At 41.5% G+C, this 24,865-nt stretch overlaps 2 protein-coding genes and 1 long non-coding RNA gene across 15 annotated transcripts in view; 2 read left to right on the top strand and 1 right to left on the bottom strand.

Annotated features, from left to right (window-relative positions):
* Nucleotides 1-505, top strand: part of CCDC83 (coiled-coil domain containing 83) — a 95,601-nt gene extending 95,096 nt beyond the window's left edge. For all 7 annotated transcript variants that reach the window (XM_071800292.1, XM_071800147.1, XM_071800218.1 and 4 more), the window contains one exon: nucleotides 256-505. In XM_071800292.1, the coding sequence (XP_071656393.1) occupies nucleotides 256-432 (177 nt within the window). In that variant the 3' untranslated portion in view covers nucleotides 433-505. The remainder of the gene's footprint in view (nucleotides 1-255) is intronic.
* Nucleotides 506-1,484: 979 nt separating this feature from the next.
* Nucleotides 1,485-7,192, top strand: LOC139826148 (uncharacterized). Its single transcript, XR_011736177.1, has 2 exons — nucleotides 1,485-1,612; nucleotides 6,219-7,192. It is a non-coding gene; the product is annotated as an uncharacterized lncRNA (long non-coding RNA).
* PICALM (phosphatidylinositol binding clathrin assembly protein) overlaps nucleotides 6,642-24,865 on the bottom strand; it is a 73,399-nt gene continuing 55,175 nt past the window's right edge. For 3 of the 7 annotated variants that reach the window (XM_071799765.1, XM_071799934.1, XM_065833131.2), the window contains 9 exons: nucleotides 22,922-23,029; nucleotides 21,845-21,976; nucleotides 21,725-21,755; nucleotides 20,860-20,959; nucleotides 19,413-19,436; nucleotides 17,378-17,437; nucleotides 15,253-15,357; nucleotides 9,131-9,233; nucleotides 6,642-8,079 (listed from right to left, as the gene is read on the bottom strand). In XM_071799765.1, coding sequence (XP_071655866.1) covers nucleotides 9,141-9,233; nucleotides 15,253-15,357; nucleotides 17,378-17,437; nucleotides 19,413-19,436; nucleotides 20,860-20,959; nucleotides 21,725-21,755; nucleotides 21,845-21,976; nucleotides 22,922-23,029 — 653 coding nt within the window. In that variant the 3' untranslated portion in view covers nucleotides 6,642-8,079; nucleotides 9,131-9,140. The remainder of the gene's footprint in view (nucleotides 8,080-9,130; nucleotides 9,234-15,252; nucleotides 15,358-17,377; nucleotides 17,438-19,412; nucleotides 19,437-20,859; nucleotides 20,960-21,724; nucleotides 21,756-21,844; nucleotides 21,977-22,921; nucleotides 23,030-24,865) is intronic. The other 4 variants (XM_071799799.1, XM_071799967.1, XM_065833132.2 and 1 more) reach the window with 2 other exon arrangements.

The raw sequence follows: 24,865 nt of genomic DNA, 5'->3' as shown, positions 1-24,865 counted from the left end.
GGCACTGGATGAGCTTTGAAGGGCCCTTCCAACCCAAACTGTTCTATGACTCTATGATTCCAACCAAATTGACTCAGAGGTTTGGAGTAGACCAGAGCCAGCAGAGATGTGGTGGAAGCACATGGCTGGACTTGGACATCTTCCTTGGCAGGAGTGAGCTGTTGGATTAGTTTAATTCTTCTCTCTTTTTTTTTTCTTTAAAGAATGGCTGTATTTCAATGTAACTGCAGAAGAATCATCTCCTTTCTTTTTAAGGAATACTTAGAACTGGAGACAAACCTCCTGTGTGTGGTTGGAAAGGCCATGCCTATTCATGAACAACCAGAAGAAATGCCAAGCACGAGCCACACAGAAGACGGCGTTACTGGTAAATCAGACAGGCACATCACAGCTCGCATGATCAGGGCCTTATCAGAAGAAAAGGTTGGTTAAAACCAGACAAGCTGTGCTGTTAAAGTAGAAATGTAACATTCTCAGTTCATTAAATAGTTGCTCTCTTCTTCAAGGAGTGTGTGGCGCTGGGCTTTGTGGAAACTGTTTCTGAGTGCCCAGAATCATGATTTACACATATAGGTTTAATGAGAGATACATGTGCAGGTGGCTAATGGAAAGGCTGCTTTCCTTACCACTGCGAGAACTCTGAGCACTTTTGGGGCTTCTCAATCCACACAGCTGCACATATATCTAATAACAGATCCTAGTTAATACTTAGTTTTTACGGTGCCCACTTGCAGTCTGTCCAATGCAGAATTCCCTTATGATCAGACACCGAACGGGTAAATGTAGGCTGCCATAAAATGTAAACCTGTTACAGAATACTTAATACTCTGCTGAAGCAGAATCTAATTTATCCAAGCAGTTGCTAGAAATTGAATGTTTAAATGCATTTTATTTGCCTCCGCAAAATCCCTACTTAGAAATATTGAAATAACCAAAAATCAACTGGGAAAAACAAAACAAAGCCCAAAAAGAACAACACAGGAACAAACACAATCAGAGGATAAAAGTCGTGGAAGTCTAATTTCTTTTTTATTGGCCAAATATGTTGTGTAACCCTGTATCTTTGGATTGTGGCTGGTCTCTGTGAACATATATCTTAGTCCATTGATTCACTGGAGTTTTTTCCCACTCCCATTACACATCCCGGACACCTTACCAGGACTGAACAATGCAGTTACTTCTCACAGGCACAACTTGGTTACTGACCTGTGCATATTCTATTTAGGAACTTGTAAAAGCACTGAATAATCTGATTTAAACCCTTGATGGGTTGATCAGCTGTTTGGAATAAAGCTTTTAAAAACACTTAAACATTATAAACAACCTGTATCTCTACAGTGTCTCATCTTGTACTTCAGTGCAAACACTTTCTATTTTTCAAGCGAGCTCAGATATTCCTGCCCAGCAGGTGTCTCCTGGAGTTGCAGAGGAGTTGAGCTGCTCTTGGGGCTCTGCTGATTACAGCTCCCCAGAAACCAGGCTCACAGCAGACACGGAAAGGCAGGAGCCTTAATCTCAGCCTGAATCTCACTTGCGTTCCCATGTAGTGAAGAGTTAAATGAGTTTGGACGTGTCCCTGCTGTCACCCAACTGAGTTACCACAAAGACTGAGGTGAGTCCTAGTGCTGGAGTGTCGAGAGAATGGGGATCTGTACTTGCCAGGTGATGTTTCCAGCACAAGAGCAGCCTCCCCCCGGCTACACTGGCTTTGAGCAAAGTGCAAGCCCCATGAAATCACTCGCTTGAAAGAGAGATTAGTTCTGGCCAGCGATTAGTTTAGTCCTTTAGTCACAGAATTAAAATATGGCTTATGCCGAACAGCTTTTCAGTTAAAGAAAGGCCTCTCCTGCTTCCCACCGCTCTCCGAAGGGCATTTACATTTCCCAGTGATGTGAACACAGGGCCCATCTCTGGGCTTCCCTTTGCGCCGTAACACACACCAGCACGTGTGGGACATATGGCAGGACAACATCAACTTGTGGCTTGGAAAAAACAAACTTTGCCTCTTGAAGTCACTGTTTAGCCTTTTACCATAAATGCCTGTGTGGGTGAGAGGGAGTTAAAAAGAAATCTGAAACATGCTAATTCGGTCCAAGCCACCGGCAGCCTGCACAAGCCAGAAACAACAGCCTGCAGAAAACATAGTGAAGTGTCTCAAATCCTCTTGATTTCTATAGGATTAGTATTAAGGCCAGTGTGAGGCTCTTCTGTGTAGAAAGCCAGGTCTTCAGCAAATGAGGCATCTGGATTTGATCATTTTGTTACTGGCAAAATCTCTCAGAAATGAGCAATATGTTGTAAAGCAGAGGGCTGATCAATCCACTTTCTGGCAGCATAGCCAATGCTTCAAACTCCTACTTGAACAATGGGAGTCAAGGTTCACCAGTCCAGTTAGGACAAAACTTACAGGAGTCACCCTTAAATCACCAGCGGGATGAAATACCTTTCCTTCACTGTGTTTCTGTTGCACAAGATGGCTCTAGAATCATAGAATCTTTTTGGTTGGAAGACACCTTCAAGTTCATCGAGTCCAACCGTAACCTAACTAACTCTAGCACTAAACCATGTCCCTAAGAACTTCGTTTAAACACCTCCAGGGATGGTGACTTTACCACTGCTCTGGGCAGCCTGTTCCAATGCCTGACAGCCCTTTCTGGGAAGATTTTTTTCCTAATATCCAATCTGAACCTCCCCTGGTGCAACCTGAGGCCATTTCCTCTCATCCTATCACTTGTTACTTGGGAGAAGAGACCAACCCCCTCCATGCTACAACCTCCTTTCAGGCAGTTGCAGACAGTGATAAGGTCTCCCCTCAGCCTCCTTTTCTCCAGGCTGAACAGCCCCCGTTCCCTCAGTCACTCCCATCACACTTGTGCTCCAGACCCTTCACGAGCTGCATTCCCTTCTCTGAACTCTCTCCAGGACATCAGTTATGCTACAAGACACAGCAAATTGTCCATAAGTCCCCACAACTATAATCCAAGCACAGTCTCGGTTGAGCTGGAGTTATGTATTTAACTGGCACACAACTCTAACCAGATTCGATAGGGAAAAAAAAACCTCCCAAGTGTTCCCTGGGAACCCAAAGTTAAATTTGAGCATCACTCATGTTGCAAGTAACCCTCTGGTAATAAAAGCCATTTTAACAGAACCGAAATCCACGTGCAGAAAGATCAATCCATCAAACGCCTCAAGAGCACAAGGGAGCGGGGTGGGGTGCGCTGCTGGCCTCGATCCACCCCAGCGCTGCAAGGAGCCGCTTCCCTCAGCACAGCACCTTTGAACCCTCGCCCAGCCATCTCCCTGCAGAGCCAAGCAACCAGATTGAACTGCTCTCCAGTCTGGCTGCGCAAGGCTGATCTCTCCCCGGCCAGAGCTGTGGGGAACGTAGGTTACTTAACTTTTGCTCTGGTTTTTGAGAGGTTTGCAGCCTCCGCTGCAGCGAGGTTATATAATCGTTCCACAGGTTCAGACCTGCGTGTTCTGGGAAATGAGGGTAGGAGACTCGTTCTGCAGCATTTGTTCTTGCTTGCCTGCCTTCTGAGTTACTAAACGCTTCTGTGGGCTAAAAGGAGCTTGCCAGAATAAGGTCAAGGCAGAAGCTAATGGACTGAAAAGTTACACTAAAGTGACGAGCAAGGAACAGAGACTAATGGTATTAGTGTCTTAAGCCACTGATGTTTTGCAGCTGGATGCTCTTCTGAAAAAGTCTTTCCCTTGGATTTTGAGTCCACTGTGAAAGCAAAGATGTTCCTTTGTAATACTACACTTCAGAACTGATGTTCTGCAGGCTGCCACAAGCATGATGTTGTTTTAGGACGTGACGTGGTAACAAGGTGCCAACAACTGTTCCTGTATGTGGCTCATTGAACATCTCCACCCAGCCACGGAAAACTGAGATTTGACACCCTGCTGGAACTTCTCTTCACCTTCAGTGATCAAAGTGTAAGAGGCTAAAATTGTATCAAATAATGCTTTTCTAGAAAAAGAGCTGCTGTAGTTGCCACCATGAACAAAGCAGAGATCTATGGTATGAAAATAAACCCAAGACCTCAGTTCTCCTCATCTACCACAACTGTCAGACATCCAGAGCAACATCCTTGCACCCGAAACATTTCCAGTACCATTACTGGCTCACACAACAAAACTTTTAAGGAAGCCGGCTGTCTGTTCCAAGGCTTTTTGATCTTTGCCTCAGGAAGTTTCATCATCGGAGAAGCAAGAAAAGAAATAAGAAATGTGCTTTACTCAACTCATAAATCTTGAGCAAGTCATCTCCCACCAGTGCAATGGGTTTAGTATTTATTCAGCCTTCAAACGCAAAAGGGCGTCAAGTGGGTGGCCACAACGTTACACCTTCAGGGGAACCTGCTCAGGGTTCTCTCCTCCTCACTCGTTCTCCTGATGCACCCAGGACATCGTGCACCCATCAGCCGAATCCCTTCGTTCTCCAGTTTGAACATGGAAAACACCAGTAACTCACAGATTTTTCTTGTTGGACAAATTCAGATGTCAAGACAGTTTCTGCTCTCTCCGCTGCGGTGTGAGCAAGCCGCAAAGGCCAAGTCAAAAAATCGTCAACAGGCCAAGGAGAAAGCTCTTATTTATTTCACATATGCTCCCATTAACATTGATTTTTCTTCATATTCTGCACATTTCTTCACTACCCCTCACATTATCTTGTCAATCTTCTGCTCCCATCACCATTTCGTATTTTTCCGAGTGGTTTTGGTACCTAATTCTCATTTTTCTGCTACAATCTTGATCTCAGTTATGTCATGGCCTTCGAGTTGCAATTCATTTATGTCACTACAAAATTTATACCAGGCTCTGAAAACAAGCACTTAGTGTCTAATGAAAGATGTGGGGTCTCACCCTGGCCCTTCTGCTCACTGGGATAGTCCGTGGCTTATTCCAGTAGCTGGCTGAACGGACCATCTGATGTCACATAAAATGAGTTTTTAAACATTTCCTGAGGTACTGTCAGTGTCAATTTAGTACACCAGTTTGGTTTAGTGACTTTGCAACCAAGAACAGGAGCAGCAAAAGAATTTAGATTCATCTTCAGATGAAGATTCTACATTTGGGCTTTTAGAAAACACATGAATTTAATAGCTACTCAGGTTCTTGTTCTGGCAATAGTAATTGTCTCAAGAGGTCAATCTGATTGTTTAGTTACATAGCGACAATTCTGACACACTAAGCTCTAAAAGGAACGACATACCTCTAACAAAGCGCCTCCTCCACTGTTTGCTCTGAACGGGCAGCTTCCCTACTCAGAGCTTGCTCTTCGAGGTTACACAGCCTTTGAATTCCATTTTGAAGAGAACCAGGTTTTCACATCCCCCTGTTACTGAAAACAGCCAGTAATTCCAAAGAAACATGTCCCTGAGCTATGGTTTCTAAATTAAGCTATGATTTTTATTCCAGCAATACTGGAAGCAAATGTACTTATTAGGAACGAAGTAAATGGGAAAATAATCCTCAGCTCTGAAAAGTAAAGCAAAAATCGTGGTTTACTGGCAAAGCCTCCACCAAGAAATCTTCACCTGCACAGCAGCTGCATTGAACAACACAGAGCAATAGCAGTGAGCAGCAAAGGGTATCAGATGAATTGTCATCCCTGCGTAAAGGTGGTTTATTTATTTTGTTTGGGGATTTTTGGCATCTGCATGATTTGCAACCTCAAGCTCAAAGCCCCACAAAGGGGATCAAGAAGATTTAAGACCTAAGGAAGCAGATCTGTGCTCAGCCTCAAAAGAGAGATTGGAACCACTGTGCGGAAAACACCACAGACCTGCAAAGATGACCAGGCTGGTGTCCGTTTTCATCCTAATGCAGCACGCTGGGCTATGGACAATCTGCCACACAAGCTCTGGACTGTGCTCCAGAGCAATTTGTACCCGGGTAGGCACCGACTCAGCTCACAGGACAAAAATGGGCAAGTTTTGTCCAGCTGACCCCTAGTTCAGACAATTCACCTTTCTGATATTCTGAGTGCAACCAAAAACTTACAGTTGTTGTTCTCTGCTTGTCCAGTCCCACATTGAAAGCCCCATCTGTAGGGAGGCAAAGATTTAAGTAAACTGTATAGGAACCTCCTCAGATCTCTGCGTTACAGGTCACAGGTTCCAGTTTTGGTTTTTTATTCATGCTTTTAGAAAGAAATGTTAAATGTACCGATCTGTACTGATCATTTTCTGCTGTCCATCCTTCAGAACAAACCTCAGGTAGTTGAGAAGAGGAAAGTTCCACTCGTACGAAATCTCCCTGTGATAAAACCCAGTGTCTGACCGCGGATGTTCAAAGCGTTACCTTTAGAGAAGACACCTAAATGACTTTTGCGGGGCATATTTAAGCTTCTTGCTCAGTTATAAACAGTACAAGTTTATTGCCATGAATATTTTGAAAAACTAGAAGATTGGGAAATATATTAAGTCAGGAATCCATCTCTTGAAGAGACAACTCGTTATAGCGGAACTAAGGCCACCGAGAAGACGTGGAGATCACATCGTTCCCATCGAGCTGCTCTGCCTGCAATACAATATGCACATCTGAAATACATTTGGTATTTTATTAAGTAAACAAAGCCATTATCAGTGCACATTTTAAGCAGCAAAAAGAAAAGAAGCACCTCAGACTTTCATACCGTAACAAAAGTTCTGTGGAAGCTGCATTTTATTTGAAAATCCACCCATTTTTGCTAACATACATTTTAATATTTTAAACAAAAATAGAATCTGCAGAGACAATGCAGCAAGTATGCTTAACTCATGTACAGAATTGCTTTCACCTCATGGACTATCCCCCTGAAGGCCCCACTCCACCCAAAAAGTTACGATGTATTTACACAAAGCACCGATCAACAGTGCTACTTTAATGCTTCGTTAACTAAATACCCGCTAGACGTGTGTAAGGAAGCTACTTCGCCTGTTTTACCTTTAAAATGTACGTGATCATAAACATGGCACGAGCCAAATGAAAACGCTTCCCCCCCCGACACGCACCACCTCCATTTTTTATTATATTTTTTTAAATTTTATTTTTTAAAGAAAAGAAGGAAAGTCTTAAAGTGAAAGCAATTCCTCACATTCATTTTGGAAAGGCCTTATAATGTCAAATGTAAAAATAATGACATGCCAAGCACAAAGCAATAAAGTTCCTTCCCAATGCACTAATGCTGAATTAAAAATGTAGTGCTTCTTCTAGTCAGTTAACTGTTCCCTTGCAAAATCCTAGGCACAGAATTGACTATGAGGATTAATGCATTTTACAGCTCTTCCCTAATTCTCATATATACCGAGAACTCATTAGATTCAGACCTTTAAAATATTTAGTGCTCTGTATGTCAGCTGAAAAGCGTTCTGAATCAGATTCATTCTTTGTGGATAAAAATCAGACATACTGTATACATCCATACTCATTTTCATAAGGAGGTTTGTTTTTTCTTTTGATACAATATTAATGTTAAATTGATAATCATAAATAAATACAAACAATAATACATAAGGAATGTCTACTGCAAACTGAATATATATTTTTTTTTTAAAAAAAAGAAAGTTAATTTCCATTACTGCTGTGCCTACATTTGTGAGGACTGAATAGGTAACTGCAGAATTACGAGTTAGGATTTGACCCTCCCCTGCCCAGAGTCTTGTTTCAAGTTCCGGTCAAGGACACATCCCCATCCCAGACAGCATTTCCAAACACCCATCTCAGTTTCCAGAATAAAGGCTTCTCTTTGTACGTTACCAATTAGGGATACTAATAGAAGCTGAAAGTATTGACGTGTTAGTCACCAGGACAAAAAAAAAAAAAAGAGAAAAAATAATAAATCAAATATCAATCTTAGTCTCAATTCATGGCAATTCTTGGCTTTGTGTTGTATATTGATGTTTTCACACGGAGTCGTCCCAAGTTCCTTCATTGGTCTTTGTCGTTTCACTGCATCGTTTCATGGAAGAGGAGAGTTGGAGAGACTGAAGTTTGTTTTCTCCTGGAAGTGGGGCTTTACTGGTGAGCACATCTTTTTGGAAACGTTCCTTTCTCTTCCGTCTAACACAGTTACATAAACTGAATCTGCAAAGATTAAAAACCCACGTGTTAACATCCAACAGAAGCAGGATTTCGCTATAAACCTGCGTTGTCTCCAAACCTTTCCATTCTTCAAATGCCCAAGCCATCCCAAGATCTGAAGTTTCGAATGGAAACTAAAATTTTACAGAACCAGAAAACAACCAAAAGCCATCAGGATGTTTTTCCAGCTACACCAGCCTTTGGAACAGCTCTTTGCATTAAGCTGGTTTGTCCAACAATAAAAAAAAAACACAACAAAAAACTACTTATCCATGTAATATTGTCACCAGCGGCAGCGCAACACAGATCAACACAATTCTGAAGAGAACTCAAGGTCACTTTTCACACTGAACCATCAGAAGTGGACAAAGCAAAGCAGATGCTGTGTGCAATAAATCCTACTCTTTCTACACACCACATATGCTTGAATTCTTTCACGTTTTCACTCATTTTAGTAGTTAATTCCCACCTGCCTCTGATAGATAAAAAAGGAAAGGAACGCCAGTGCACATCTGTAATAAATTTAACCCTTGCACACATGGAACCAGGTACCTCCTTCTGCATCAAGGGGACTCTTTGGTGAAGCGATCTGGCGAGGTGCAGGAGCAGAGTGTTTGCTGCTGACCAGAACCCTAAACCAGTTTGGTTTCTTTTTTCCTATACTTATCCAGTCCTAAAATCCCATTTTGCCCTTTGAAGGCAACCGTGAGGCTGACGTGGCCCCCGGTCAAAATGAGTCTGACACCCCTGCCCAAAACCCTTTCCTGATGAGATGGTCAATACCAGGTTGTACCAGTTCCTTCCCAGCAAAGCCGGATTTTGCAGTTAGAAAGGAACCAGCAAACGTTATTTCCAGTGGACCGAAGCGAAATGACTTGATTGGGCCTTTAAAGGGCTGCAGTCAAGTTTCCAGGTCACTTCCACAGTGCTTCCAACTCAACATGGCTTGTTTTTCATTTTCGTCCAAAACAGCGCTAATAAAACTGGAATGAGAACTTTCCATTTTTGTTTTATATCACAAAAACCAGCATCTCCCCAGTATAACGGACAATACCTAAGTTGTTCTACAAGAAATCCTGGAGAGAGAGCTCTGCAAAGGGATCCTTTCCTGAGGCTCTGTGAGGACTCTGACTGGAAGGGCTGGATGCTGCAGACAGCTAGTAGGAAAGACGACAGAGAAAGGGAAAGAAAAAGAAAACAAGGTCTCAGAATGACAGAATATGAAAGCTGAACGGGTAATGAAAGGACGAGGGGAGGTTAAGAGGCAAACTCGGTAGAAATCAACTATTAAAACGAGGTGTTTGGTCATATGGAAAACAGAAAGCCTCTCCAATGGTTGGTGTAATGCAGAAACAAGCTGGACGTGACCCCCCGGAAAGGAGATTAATTGGCATCTGCCAAGTCAGCAGATAAACTCGCATCTCTTCTCCAAATAGATGTGTATAAAATGAGGCTGGAGAGCAGGTAACATATAATTCTCAATTTGGGGCCTAGAAGGAGAACACGGGATGTATTCTAAGGGTAGGAAAAAAAAACAGATGGAGGTTTGTCATCTGCTGCTGTTTCAGGCAAGAACTGAAGCCTGAGAGTGCTAATCTATACACTAACAAAAACCACATCTTATAGCCATGTATTTAAAGCACCACACTACAAGTTCAGCCATCCAAAGCACATAATTCACAAGTAGGTAATACTGGCATTCCAGCTGTTGCTGCTGGAAGGGACCAATAATCTGCTGGCTGTAACTGTCCAAGTATCTGCTATTTGTTGATTTATTTTTGTAGTCCTTTTCCTCCTTTATTAGTGCTTTCCCAGTCATTAATGGTGCTTTATTAAGTTCTTCTTGCCCTCCCGCTCATAGAACTCGCCTACTTTTGCAAGTTACAAATAAAAGCCAGTTTTCTCCACTTCAGATTCCATCCCTTTAAGAGTTTACTCACAATCGAGTCATTGATCACCGGTGCAAACTCGCACTTCATACCCATTGCAAAAAACATCATCTGAAGGGATATTTCCTTTGGAAATACTGAATGGCTGCCAACCCACACATGACGGGAATGTGTTTATGGGAACTGCTCGCAGAAGTGCCCAGAGTGTAAATGCTGCCATTGCAAGGTAAATCGTTCACATTCATGTCTATCTCAGAAACCACATGGGGAGGAGCGGTTCTTTCAGGATCAACACTATCTGGGTTCAAATCGTTACCTCCCGCCTGAAACCCCATTCCTAATGGGGCACTCGGGTCCAGTCCCCATAAACAGATTATGGAAGAGCCATGAGACAGAATGGGAAGTGATCGAGAAGCTGTTTCAGGATGTCAAAAGTTCCCTTTTAAGCTTGGTTTTGGAAAGCCATTGCTCACACACCCCACCACTCTTCCAGGATTTGAGCCAGACTAACACCATAGACCAAGAGAGTCCTAACTTGAGCGGGGCCTGCCTGCTGCGACTTGATTTCACACATTCTTCCTCTTCACGGTCAACTGGCTCGAAGTCACGTATGAAATGTCCTGTGAAACTTGAGTTGGCAAATCTCCAATCGATCTCAAAGCTGAAGTGATGCCCCAGTTTGAAAGCAGTGTGGAAGACTGGCAGGTTTAGAGCAACAACAGCTTGTAACCAGAAAAGAGAGGTGACATTTCAGGAGGCCTCTTCAGCTTAAATACTGGGAAAAAAACTGACAGTGGTACTTCCTACAAATTCAGACAAGACACAGTACCTTACAGTAAATACATATGGATTTAACCTCCCTGCTGCCCAGCGCTTGTGTGATGTGAAATGCAACGTGCTGCGCTGGATCAGACCCAGAGCTCGGCCTCACCAACAGCGGTTCTCACTTCTCGCTGCTTCCAGGAGACAAAACCTCCCCAGAGTCACAGTGACACAGAAAAACCCATCCATGGGGAGTGTTGTGCTGATTCCCATTGTCAGCTGGATGCTGGTTTCTCATTAAACAAGTCTGTCGAGCTGGTTTAGTGTATATTTTAGGAGCCAAAAGGAGCCCTTGTAAAGTCTGCTTTCTGGCATAAGTCTGTCCTGAAACATACAGCCTGTTCTTCCAGTTTAAAAACAAGAACAAAATAAACCCCAAACAAAAAGCAACCACAAACACAAAAGAAAAACAACCATCAACCACAAACAAAATAAAAACCAAAACCAACCAACTTATTTGCAGATTTACCTATTCTCCACCATCACCAGGCGATCCCTCCTACTTCTTCTGTACAATTCGGTGACGTTAACAACTGCGGTGTTACAATTCACACCGATGCTGGCAGGCTGAGCAATTTCTTTATTCTATTTTAAATCTTAAAATCTTCCCTGCTCAGCTGCCTCCCCTCCTAAGGCTTTTGGGGTAAGGAGACCGGGACACCACACCACTGATCTGTCGGTGTTGTACCAGTTTCTATCAGCCAACATGATCATGGTTTTGCTGCTGCTGCACATTCGAACGCTGCTGTTGTGCATTACGATACTCAGAGGTTACAATGGGTAGTTTAGATTCCAGTTAACTGCCCATCATTCAGCTCTGGCTTGTCTGAAATACCCTGAGTTTGCTGTACAGCATCACACCTGCCATTGCTCTTGCTCTTTAACCTTGTTTGAATCACTGATTCAGCCTCTCCCTTCCTCAAACACACACACACATATTCTCCTCCCACCAGCTACAATTTGATCACACAACTCCGACCATTCTCCCTGTTCTGGGTATCACAATATATTATAATATTTTGCAGTGAGGAAAACCTGCAATTTTATCATGATGAAAATGATTATGTTCTCTCTCAAGCGTGAAAAACTGACCCTAATGTAAGATGAGTGATTTCAAAGGAAAAACCAAAACACATACACACCAGTTTCTTTTAAAACTACAAATATCTTCTGCACCTAGATTTTCAAAGAAGAAACTGCTCTAGTCTCATTTGCAATTGTTTCAAATTACTTTGCCCTTAAAAAAAAACTACCCTTGCTTTTGATAGCAACAATTAGAAATAAAGTTGCACGAGGATAAACAGAGCAGTTGAATGGTGGGGAAAATAGGTATGTCTAGCGATAGGGAAAGTATATTTGTAAAGATAAATCCTTAAGGGTATCGAGTTAGGAACACTGGTTTAAATTATAAAGAAACTGGACAACACCAGGATGCCTATTTTACCAGTCTGGATAAAAAGCAGGGGTTCCCAACACACTACAACTTGGCAATGTAACTTTTCAGCACCAACTTTATATCTGTCATCATGCTTTTAAGTACCTTCAAGTTTCTTTAGTGTAGAGAGCAACCAAGATCTATCAGGAGACTAGAGGTAAGTGATATAAACTGGTGCTTTAAATGTAAATAATAAAAACTGTTTACTTTTTGGCATTGACAACACCACGGACAAAATGTGTATCGTAATAATGGTGGTTAGCGCGATGCACACAAGATGCAGGCAGTTTGAACTGTGTGCCTTTCAGACTATCACCATTAATTCTTTAATATTTGTTTACTTACCCCAAGAACACACGTTTCTTTATATTCCTATTTCTGGCACAACAGGAGTATTAACCAAACCTAAACAAATATGCCCTCAGAAGAACCTCAAGACTACACACACAGTAAGTTTAGTGTAACAATATCGTAATTCCCCTCCGTGGCTAAACACACTGTGTATGGGGAAGACGCTCTCGCATGTAACTTCTGTTTCATTTAATTTACTTTATTGATGTCAGACTTTGAAAACTCAACACCTGCAAGCAACACAGACTGAGTGTCTCAGGGAAAACCCTTCCCGGTCATGCAACAAACACTGAGTCGAAGGATGTGCTTTCTATCCAATTAGTTCTCAAAGGAGCCAAACATGTCAGATAAGCACAATAAATACAGGTCTGCACGCCTCACTTGTGACTAATTCCTCTTTCTGCTGTTAGCACAGCCAGCTGGGATTCAACCCAGGCCAAGCCCTGCAAGGGCAAACGAAGCAGAAACGCTCAACTCGCTACTCAGACCCACCTACCTGTTTATAACTGAGTCAGGCAGGTAGGTAGATTTATACTTTTTTATATATATCTATATATATACACGCACTTTTTTTTTACGGGACATTTCAAAAATCAACATTTTGGAAGCTGAAGAAGAAACTGTTATCCTCAAGGATCCTTTAACTTGTTCTCTGTTTAGGAGGTAACATTTTTTTTCCCCCTTGGTATAATATAAAACCCATGTGAAAGACACTGAACCACTGAAGTGACAGCAAATGTGCAAAGCAGTTCTTAAAAGTCCATGACAATGTCAATTGAAAACCATGTTTCTAGCTACAAAAAAATCTAACAGCATCTCTTTCAGATATAGCCTTTAAAAAAAGAACTTTAAAAAAACCTATTTTAGCAAAGACAATGGACATAACACCCACTGGCAGCACAAAACATCACTGCTGATAAAGGATCAGATTTGGGTACCAGAGAGGGTTTGAGGCTCTTTTCCTTTCCAACCTATTGCTGAATTCTTTTCCCTCCACACTGTAGTCCCAAAAACACAGTTAGACCAACATCTACTTCAGTGAATTTATACAGGTATGGTTCTAAACAGCCACCTATAAAGGCAGAGCTCTTTATAGTAAGATCAAAATACAGTACCAGTATACCACATTTTTCTAACAGGGTCATGATGTACAGCATTAACTTTGGCAAAGAAACAATTCGCCAGTAAGTAAAAACACACTGTTCATACTGGAATTCCAAGCTGCCAGCTAAACTTGGCTCTGCCGCTAAGTACAGTTCACCAAGTCTTAATCTCAGTATTTTCTGAAAATAATGAAGGCGTTTCAAGGTCATCCATTCCCTCTATCCCCTATTTTTTTTTCCTACTGCAAAAATCTACCTTCAGATGACTATTGGGTTGAAAGAGCGAGATCAGATAGAAACTTCTCAGTGGCAGATGCTTGCTAAACAAACAATAAAAGGTATTTAACTCCAGTCTGGATAAAGTCAGTTCTCAATGTTCAGAGTAACCCTTCAGCACACTCCTGTATTCCAGGACGTTAGGTAATGAACCTACACACAACATCTCACAAGAAGGGGAAAAGCAGGTAACGTAAGGAATGCTCCATTTAATGTAACACCTTCCTCAACAGGGAAAGACCCAACATGTTTGTGTAGCTGTTGAGTATCTTCACCGTGCTGCAAATATTGTCTTCTGGAAACACTTGGAGGAACAGGAAGACCTTTACAGAACACAATGGTTAAAAACTAGATGAAGGTGTCGTGTGCCTCCCACTGAAAGTGGCCAGTATGAACAACCAGGTGTTGGGGTGAAGTTTCACCAAGGTTCACAAAATCCCAGAATGTCAGGGATTGGAAGGGATCTCGAAAGCTCATCCAGTGCAATCCCCCTGCTGGAGCAGGAACACCCAGCTGAGGTTCCACAGGAAGGTGTCCAGGTGGGTTTGAATGTCTGCAGAGAAGGAGACTCCACAACACCCTGGGCAGCCTGGGCCAGGCTCTGTCACCCTCACTGAGAAGAAGTTTCTTCTCGAATTTAAGTGGAACCTCTTGTGTTCCAGTTTGAACCCATTACCCCTTGTCCTATCATTGGTTGTCACTGAGAAGAGCCTGGCTCCATCCTCCTGACACTCACCCGTTACGTATCTGTAAACATCAGCTCCCTCAGCCTTTCCTCATAAGGGAGATGCTCCACTCCCTTCATCATCTTTGTTGCCCTGCGCTGGACTCTCTCCAGCAGTTCCCTGCCCTTCTGGAACTGAGGGGCCCAGAACTGGACACAATATTCCAGGTGTGGTCTCACCAGGGCAGAGTAGAGGGGCAGGAGAACCTCTCTGACCTACTGACCACCCCCCTTCTAATACACCCCAGGTACCATTGGCCTTCCTGGCCACAAGGGCCCAGTGCTGGCTCATGCTCATCCTGCTGTCCACCAGGACCCCCAGGTCCCTTTTCCCTACACTGCTCTCTAATAGGTCATTCAAGTTTGATATCATGTTCTCTTCAAACCCACCTGTAAGTCAGAGGTAAAAGGCTACAGACACCCCTGGACCTAAGAAGCTGGAAGGAACAATACTTCCATCAACTGCTGGGCTTGTGCAATATATTTGTCCCTTGCAAGAAAATACTAACATACTTTTTAAAGAAACCGACCCAGTTGTGATTTGTTCCTAGCACGAATCATATTGAATATACAGACCTGTGCTCCCGGTACAGGGCCGAACGGGTTTGGTGGTCTCATGACTGGCTGGCTGTATATTAAAGTTGGCTGTGTCATTACTGGTATGCCTCCCATCTGCGATGGCTAAAGAAAAAAACACATCCACAACATCATATCACACTGAGCGTTAATACACTGCAAGTGTTTAAGTAAAGAAAATGATAAATTTTGGTCATTTTTGATATATGCAATCATTTAAGACTTTTCTACAATATTCTGCAAATCAAGGTTACTGGAAAGGAACATTAAGAATCTTTTCAAGAAATACTCTCAATAACAACTGAGCCCATTTAATCTCTTGCTGCAGAAATCCAAAACACCCAAATACTTGTTGAAGCACAAGTATTAGTGCTGGTCCTCTTGCTCCCAAAACTGAGGCCTGACAGCACCTCCCTGTCTGCCTTCGAAAGCACAGGAACAGTTTTACAGGTATCAACGCGGAGCTGACAGAGCTCCAGAAAAACTGAAACCCCAGAACTATATGTATAATTAACGTTAGGGCATCATGCAACCCAAGTCTAAAGTGTTACTGACACCCTGGCTGAGGCAAATTAAGAGTTTAACATATACTAACAGTTTTAGAAGTCTGGTTTATTTTATTTTAAGTAGGGGCCCATCCCTGGTGCTGCTTTTGGTGCTGCCCTCAGGCTCGGCTCCATACCAGCAGCCCTGCTGAAGCAATCCCTGCTGCTTTTCCTCCACTAATCCTGTTCCTCCTGCTATGCCAACCCGCTGTTTGGGCAACCACAGGGTGAACCCCTTCAAGAAACTGAACCTGATGAAAACACCCTACAAAAATACCTGCTGGCACAAGGAAGCAGCCAGGGAACGCTCAGGGACTAATGGAATTGCCTGTCCCAGTGTGCCCTCACCAAGGAAAAAGCCACTTTGCAATGGGCATGCTCAGAGCTACGGTACCTACTAAAGCTTTTAGGAAAAATGAAGCACAAGGGTTGTAAAATGGGTCAATGTTCCAGAGATTCCTAGCAATAAGTGTCCTGAATAAAGTCTGAATGAGCCAGGACAGTTTTCAGGATGTGATAAAGCCTCCTGGTCATTCTGGAACGGCCAGTCTCACCCACCTGCTCACATCACACGCTTCTGAACGAGTAACAGCAGCTCAGGGCAGCAGAGCTACGGCTCCTGCTAATTCCAGTTTCCACTTCACATCAGCATTTAAACCCCACTTGACAAAACACGCAAGGTTACCTTCTACACACTACACGTTACCTTCCCCAGCCGCTGAATCAAAGGAACTAAGAAAACGCTCCCGGTACCATCGGTGCAAAGTTGCGTAGATCAAGTTTGAATCTACACTAAAGGTAGTTTAACCATGACGACTTTGCACAGAACGTACTACAGGAGGGTAATGAGGAACGTGATACCCTTCCACAAGACCCTCAAGAACACAGTTGGCCACTTTTGCACTTCACTTGCTGAGCATTTACAAATTATAAATCATTAAATGTTTCATCATATGATCTAGTGGGTTTAGCTTATTTTTGTTATAATAGTCTGTGAGCCATTTAACAGAATAACTGTTCCTTCTGCTTCTACTCACCCAGCGAGGCTGTGCTACATCAAGACCATACTGATAAAGAATTAAAGCACATCATTTCAGAAATATTTTTAAAATTTGAGATCAGAACAAAAAAACTGAACAACTTTTCAGAGCAACAAGGTCAGGTTTATGTCAAAAGCCTTCCAGTATTGATGTCACTAAGAGATCCGATTCTCAGCCAACACCACAAGACAAGGCCGTGTCACAAATGGTTTTGGAGCATCGGTCATCACAGATGCCTTTTGCTGATGTTGGGAGCAAGTATTTAAGGAAGGTTTCACTTCACTGATAAAACATCCCTGTTGTGAATGTAGCTGTAATCACATGATGCACTTATTTCTAAGAAAAGGCAGACGTAACTTCAGACAAAAACCACCAAGGGTCACAAAAGCAGGACTTAATGATTTGGTGACAAATCAACCAACAGGAGCTGAAATTCAGACTTTGGTAAAATAGTTCAGAAAAACGACTGCTACTGAACTATAGGCAAATATAGCAAAAATTGCATCTGATTTAAACTTTGTGTTGCAGGAGTTCACTCACCATCCCGTAGCCCATCATCCCTGTTGGCGTTGTGGCCGGATAAGCCATCACGGGCGGTGCCTGGTGTGAAAAACAGTGGAGAACTGAGAGAGCAGCGAGCGGTAAGACAGCTCGGGTCAGACAGCGCTGGCAACCGCGGCACTTCGCTTATCATGATGTGGCAAAGAATAAATAGGATTTGCAGGCTTGCATACAGAGTGTATCCAATACAATAGCTGAGCTAAGGTTTCCAGGTGATCTTGGCAAATCTATAATTACGCATTTCCTAAAACCTGTTAGGACTTTGGCTGATTAAGCTGAACTGCGAACTACCGTTCTCTCAGCATCCTGTTTAAAGAACAGAGCACGAGACACAGAGAAGAGAGGGAAAACGCAGGAAGCAGAAGCGTTTTTTTAATCCCATGAAGGATATACTTATATTTCAACATCTGAAGTAATGGTACACAAGGAGTCTTTAGAAATAATTTTAAAGACTGAAAGACCCAAGTACCATTGCTTCTGCCACCATTACAGACTTCTCTTGTCTTTAGCCAGGATGGACAAGCTATGGGGTTCTCCTACCATCCTTCAATATAAATCCAACCCTAACATGAATACCCAGCTCACATTCCCTTTCTACTCACCCACTTAACAAAGTAGATCTGAACAGGTGGAAAAGTCCTCTTAATACTTTACAGATATGTTTATATTACTCTTAACCTAAGTTAACTTTCATGAGGTTACAGTTAGATTGCTGTCAACAGACAACACCTGGGGTGACATTATGTTTTGTAAACAACTTGGCAACGTATACATAGAAAACCAGCCAATAACTCTTAGAAAGAAAAATACATTAAAGGCAGTTCTCACATCCTAACCATATTACCATACTCTTTGTTCTACAGTTTCATTATCCACTTTCTAACTTAGTATTAACTCTTACAAGGACAAGAACATCTGCCCCCCCCAGACTATAAATTAGTTCTTATAAATATTCAGGTAACTTGCTGCCTCTCCAACTCTACCTCCTGTTAGTCTAATTTTCATGCTGTTGGGATTACTGTTCATGGCAAGACAAAATCTGCTTGCATTTCTTGGGACACAAAGAGGGAAGTGCCAGAATGTTCATAATACCGGATTAAAGTGGATACATTGCAACATCACAAATAGGACACCAGCAAAACCGCTGCTGAACTCTATTCTAAGATATCAGCTGCCTATCCATCAACAGTAGCCAGAGTCACTGGCATTTCAATCGCTATCAGAACAGATTTCCCCCATCAGGAACTATCTAAACTGGGTACTATCCATCATTTCACAGAGCTGACAAAGCCACCCTGAAAATCACTTTCTGTTTTGCTTGAGCATCCACACCTACACACACAAAAACATGCTGACTACATTTATTTTTGAGTGCTCAAGTATGGACCTACCATCCTTTAGTTACAGAGTTACCCTGCAATAAAAACAGAATACAGGGAAAGACCAATATCATTGTTGACATAAAGAAAAAAAACCCCTTTGAAATGAAAGGCTGCATTCCTCAGACAGCAAGCGCAGGTTATTGCTTTGTAAACTGTCAGCATGGATTTTCTTTTTTCATATAAGCATTAATGACATATTGGTCTCTCCCCCCCAAAAAAAAAACAGTAATAAAAAAATCAAGATCTACTGTAAATGTGGACAAAGTGCCAAGTATAACAGAAGCCCGTGAGGTTTCATGCAGTTATTCAAACACAAACGTTTTAATCTTCATTCAAAATTCACTGAGTGCATTGAAGGCAGCACAGACACACAACCCAGCTCTCTGGCAGCAAATGGGACACTTGAAAGCAAGGAGAAAGAATCTTGGTATTTCCCATGCCATCATTCGAGTCAGAGCCCGCAGACCACCTATGAGGTTCGTGTATGCTAGGAGAAGCTCAATTTTTGGCACACCAAAGATTTTAAAATGAGGAATGTGTAAATAGCAAGAAGGTTGTGAGATTCTGCAAGAGCAGTGGTTAATATCAGCATGCCAGTCGATTGCAAAAAGGCTGTGGGTTGTTTCACTTACGTATTGTGGAAAATGCATGCCATTCTGTATTTCCCAGGAGAACAATTACATAATGCAATAACACTGGATTAGAAGCAAATACTTAAACAACAGAATATACACAGATAGCATTTTAGTTCACAAATACATTAAATGTTTACCCCAACAAATTCTTGTGATTCAAGCCATTTGCTTGGACAACATACACCTGTGATACTGTCATCATTATTAGACTTGTAATTGTTTTGCACAGTCCATTTATTTGGTATATGCCTTTTTTCCCAAAGACACAAAAGCCTTGTTTTCCAAAGCATATTTATTTAGCAAGCAGCAGCAACTCCACAATAAATAGACCAGCAGAGGAAAACAAACCTTTTTCTCCCCTAGATTATTTCTGTTTCAATATTTTTATGTTAATGGAACAGTTTCACAGGACCAGAAGTGTCTCAACAGCATCTCTGAATAACAAAGGCTGTTAAAGCAATAGCTTATCACAAGAAGATGTATATACAAGACACAAGTTATTAAACAGATTCAAGCACACAAGTAAACTCGAACCACCAGTCAGTCATTAAAGCAGGAGAGTAGTTACAGCTTCTTCAATATCTATACACTCTCAGGTAAGGTCCACAGACATTTCTCCCTAGATAAAAGTAGTGAGTTGATAAGGGACACCCAGAATGGAGGAGGCGGTGGATCCAGGGAGACAAGCTCCCTCTTTCCAAACCCACAGCGCTGTATTATCACACTGCGGGTTCAACCTCCCCCACTGTTACAGTCAGACGCAATAAGTCCGTGTTACCTGTTCTGTCCGCGTGCAGTTCTCCAGGTCATTCGGGAAAGGGCGAGTAGGATTCACATGCAAAAATGTTTCAATAGCATTGTGAAAGCTACTCATCTAGTCTCAAACTGGTTTTTGGTTGGTTTTGGCTTGTAATTAAGAGCCCTCACTCTACGTGCTACCCCTAAATCCTTGCCAAGACTATGGAAGTGACGTGTGTTAAAAACAACTGCACACATTGGGGAGAAAAGCAGTAGTTACGTATGTTAAGAGCCTGCATCACTGCACAAACACCTCTGGCATCGGAGGATTAATCTCTTGGTCCCTTCTCACCCACGGAGCAGAATGAATTGTAATGTTACACATACTTGACATCTTGCTGCATATCACAAATATACTTCTCACACCTCTACCTTTCTAGACTGGAAAGAGCCTCCCCTGCTGCTCTATTACCTTGAGAAAAACTACCAAAACTTATGCTAAACCTGCACATCACAAACCATTTACTACAACTGCACGGCTAACAAAAGTAAATCCAAGCAGTACTCATCTCAAACTGACCACTCCTTCCATTTTTTACTACTCTTTTACTGCAATTATTGACCACTTCCAAATGTCTCTGTTATACATCAGCCTACATATCTACGTTGCAGGAAAGTCACTATTTTAAAATGAGTATTTGCTTACCAACGTCGGAGCGTTCCACGCAGTCGTAGGTGCAATCTTGGGTTGCCAGTTGGAACCACCTGTTAGTTTCTTTTCACCTGGCTGAGTCCAGTTTACATCACTTCAAACAAATTTGTTAAAAGAATTGTTAGAAAACATAGGATTTTCTGACAAATCTCCCTCAGGTAAACACTGTTTCCTCTTGGAAAAGTGGCTTATTTTGTTAGTGACAAAACTCCTTTAGCAAAGCAGTTGACAAAAGGTCTCACGACAGCTTGTTTTGGCTGGGAAAAGTGAACCGTTCAACATGAGCCACCTCAGCTTTACCTAACCTCAGTCAAGTTCCCCAATATACTTATAAGACTTGGGATCAACTGCATACTGGATTTCTGAAGGATTTCAGAGTTGGCACAGATGGTCCCAATAAGCCCAAAGTTGCTAATCACACTCTCAACTTCATTGCTAGAGCAGAAGTTCACTGTTCTACAATACGTCCAGCTTCAAAATTCATTTAAGTGTCAACCACATGTCTGAGGTGGTAGTTTCGCCATCTTTAATACAGCTCTGTACACACTTGGATCCCACAAAGCATTTATAAGGTGTGCTAAGATTACCTACAACTGCAAAATAAATTTGATGAACTCATTTCCTAAATACAAAGCCTGAAAGGAATTGGAGACAGGAGGACGTCTTGCCTGTTGTTATCACTGTCACTTAGTCTGCAGTCACCTTGGATTCATTATACCTCATATGAGAAACAACATACAATCCCAAACCTGCTCCAAAGGTTCACGTGAGGTTGTTACGCACAGGTTTGAAACTGTACTTTCATAAATATTTACTATCAAGAAAATAAAACACTCAGCTTCTGATTAAACATACTCACTTTTTAGTAGTTCCATTTCCAATGCCCAAATCTGTCACAAAGTAGAAAAAGATACTGCTGAAATTCTATTCATTTAAAAGAATTCCTTAAGTATTTCTACATCAGTGGTTCAATACTTACTGCCTACAAGATTGGCTAAAGATGAATCCAGATCATCTGACACTAGTTTGTTAGGTGGTACTTTGGCAACTGGAAGACTCTGGTTTTGAGAGGCCACTGTTGGTTTTAGGAGACCACCGAGTTCATCAAAGCCTTGGAATGAGAAACGTAAAATAAGTGATTTGAATCACGGGCCTCCCATGAATAACTTCACATTCAATTAAATAGACACTGAGTTCAACACAATGGCTAAAATACTAAATTTAACCTGTGATGCTACACCATACAAGAAGGATAAAACTTATTGTGCCTCTTGATAAAGGAGGTATTTACTATAGAAAGATTTCACTTTACTAGTCTAACCAGCGTGACGTCAATTTAACATGGAATGGATTCACAATGACAACAAAGTAAGAAAATGTAAAACAAAAAAGCCCAAATCATAATGAATACATATCTAAAGTATTTCAAGCTTATAAAAATACATATGTATTTGCTTTTGGTGGCTCACTGGTTTGCCCTACAAGAATCCAATATCAAGAGTCCAATGTCAGAAGATGAGAAAGTATTTACTTTAAAGATGCTCAAAGAACAGAGAGCGTACTTACTAACTGTGACTACAATCCAAATTAACTGTGTGTGTTTCGATAATTTATGGTTTTCTGAAATAATCTTAACATTGGAAGAGTAACAAGTAGGCAAGTGTCCAAAAAACATTGCACAGATATATAAAATGAAGAGGCAACTCCACCTATTCTGATCACACTCTACTAGTACAGTTGGTATTTTAATTTCAGTTGACAGCATGTAACGAAATGAAGGTTGTTGACTGTGTGAACTTTTAATGCACAAAATATTTAAACGAAGGAAATCAATGTACACATTTTATCTGGGTGTGCAGAGAAATAGTTATCTCATTAATAAAGAAATTAATAAAGAAAAATTGGGTGAAGAATGCTAGTATGGGCCTTTTGAAGTCAGTTTTCTTCAAGTGCAACTCTGCCACAGCAGTATGAGTAAATACAGATTAGGAGATTTATATCTCAAGAGTAAAAAAGGTTAAAGGACGTATGTCATCAACTGTAATAAGTGTCTTACCACCAGAATCTAGGACAACATTAGAAGATTTGTTTCCAAACACAGACTCAAAGTCAACATTAAGGCCGGCTGATGGCTGTGGTTGAGCAACAGGAGATGGAGTGAACCCTGTGGGAGAAAAAGAAAGAAGTTGAATGTTTTTATAACAGTATTTCCCATTAATCCACCTTCTTTATGCAAGACAAGCCAAATAAATACATAGATTATTTAAGTGCCCCAGAAAGACTAGGAATAAATCACATGTCCAGATTATACCCTGATGCTGAGAAGAATGTAAGAGAGCTGGAAGCAGTTTATTTGGAGTTACTCCTCCAAATAAAAGCCTTGTCTCAAAAACTGGACAGGCCATAAAAGACACTCTTTCCCCTCCCATTTGCTACAGCTTTGGACTAACTATTCACATTTTCCTTATTCTTTTACCATATACTTACAATAACATTATTGAGGAAATAATCCCCATGCTTCTCCAGGAAAAGCAGCTGTTTGGGTACAGAATCTGTTTCAATATTACCTGCCTGAAGATTATTCCCTCCAGCTTTTATATCAGTCGAGCACTTCTCCTTGATACAACTGGAACCTTGACATGGAGCAAGATCCAAACCATCCCAAGGTGCCTGACTACCAATGCCTTCAATTAAGCATTCTTTAATACTAATCATTTTTATAGCATTTTTGGACACACATTTCGCAGGCAGCCATATTTTGCAGGTTAAGTTACTACTAATCACAGCAAGATACAGGGAGTTAAAGCCAAGTTTCAACTCCTGTTCCTATCTCAATTTAGTCTATTTGTCATCTTCTATGCATCTGTAAAGTAATGTTCTCTAAATACACAATTTTTTTTCCGACGCTGTGAAAATTTACTGCAGTACAAAGCATTGCATATGACGTTTGGCAGTATTAAGTTGATTGTTCAGTACTATGAGAATGAAATACTAATTTCAAAAATCATATTTTTTAGTTTCATATATGAGCATGCACAGGCATCATCTTGATATTAAGGCAATTACAGAAGTAATTGTTACTTTATATGAAAAGCACCCCAAAAATGCAATGCCATCTTGAAAAGTAGCTCTTCTGGTTTCTAATAGAAATCTTGATGAAAGGGAGAAATAAAAATATCACAAATATTTCAGCAGTAAAACATCGCAATGAGCAGAAAAAACTGACCAATAATACTAGTTGGATTTCATTTAGCTTGCTGTGACAGCACCTCATTTTAATCTTACTGTTTTCCTGAAATAAGTCACATTTCACCTAAGAAAATAACCACAGGATGCTATCCTTGACCATGAACTCCACAGAAATTTGGATTACTTTTCCCTATTTGTCTTGAAGGAATACACAGCTCAAAAGCATCCATCTCTGAGAATTTAAACAATGTACTTTTCAGTAAAAACAAATCAAAGCATACAGCAAAACATGGGAAGCAGTAATGTGGGAAAAGATCAGGAGTATATAGTAAAAAACAAACCAAAATGAGTATCTTTATGACAAGTATACCTGTCAAGTTGGAACAAGCCATTTCAGAGACTCTGAACTGCACACAGGAATTGCTTGGATGGGATGTCCTATAACTCTTAAAACGGTGCCTTTTCCTACAGAGAACTTGAGTTACAAGAGCTTACATTTTGTCCAACAGGGATGTTTTGGAAGGTGCAAAGGTCCATATTTCTAACGGAGCTCCCTCAAGCCAACAAGATTTGACAGAAACTAATCATCCTGTTTTTTGGATGTGGAATAAAGATAATAGAGTCACACACAGCATTTAACCTTTTGCTGAATGACTCCAGCTCATTTTTATTCAAAACCACTAAACCAAAATGTGACCTTGGTGATTTTAAGAATTGGGGTCCTGGTGGACAGCAGGATGAGCATGAGCCAGCACTGTGCCCTTGTGGCCAGGAAGGCCAATGGTACCTGGGGTGGATTAGAAGGGGGGTG

This window comes from Patagioenas fasciata, chromosome 1 (genome assembly GCF_037038585.1).
Source record: "Patagioenas fasciata isolate bPatFas1 chromosome 1, bPatFas1.hap1, whole genome shotgun sequence".
NCBI lineage: Eukaryota > Metazoa > Chordata > Aves > Columbiformes > Columbidae > Patagioenas > Patagioenas fasciata.
The sequence above is the reverse complement of the archived record's forward strand: the minus strand, read 5'-3'. Positions and strand labels throughout refer to the sequence as shown.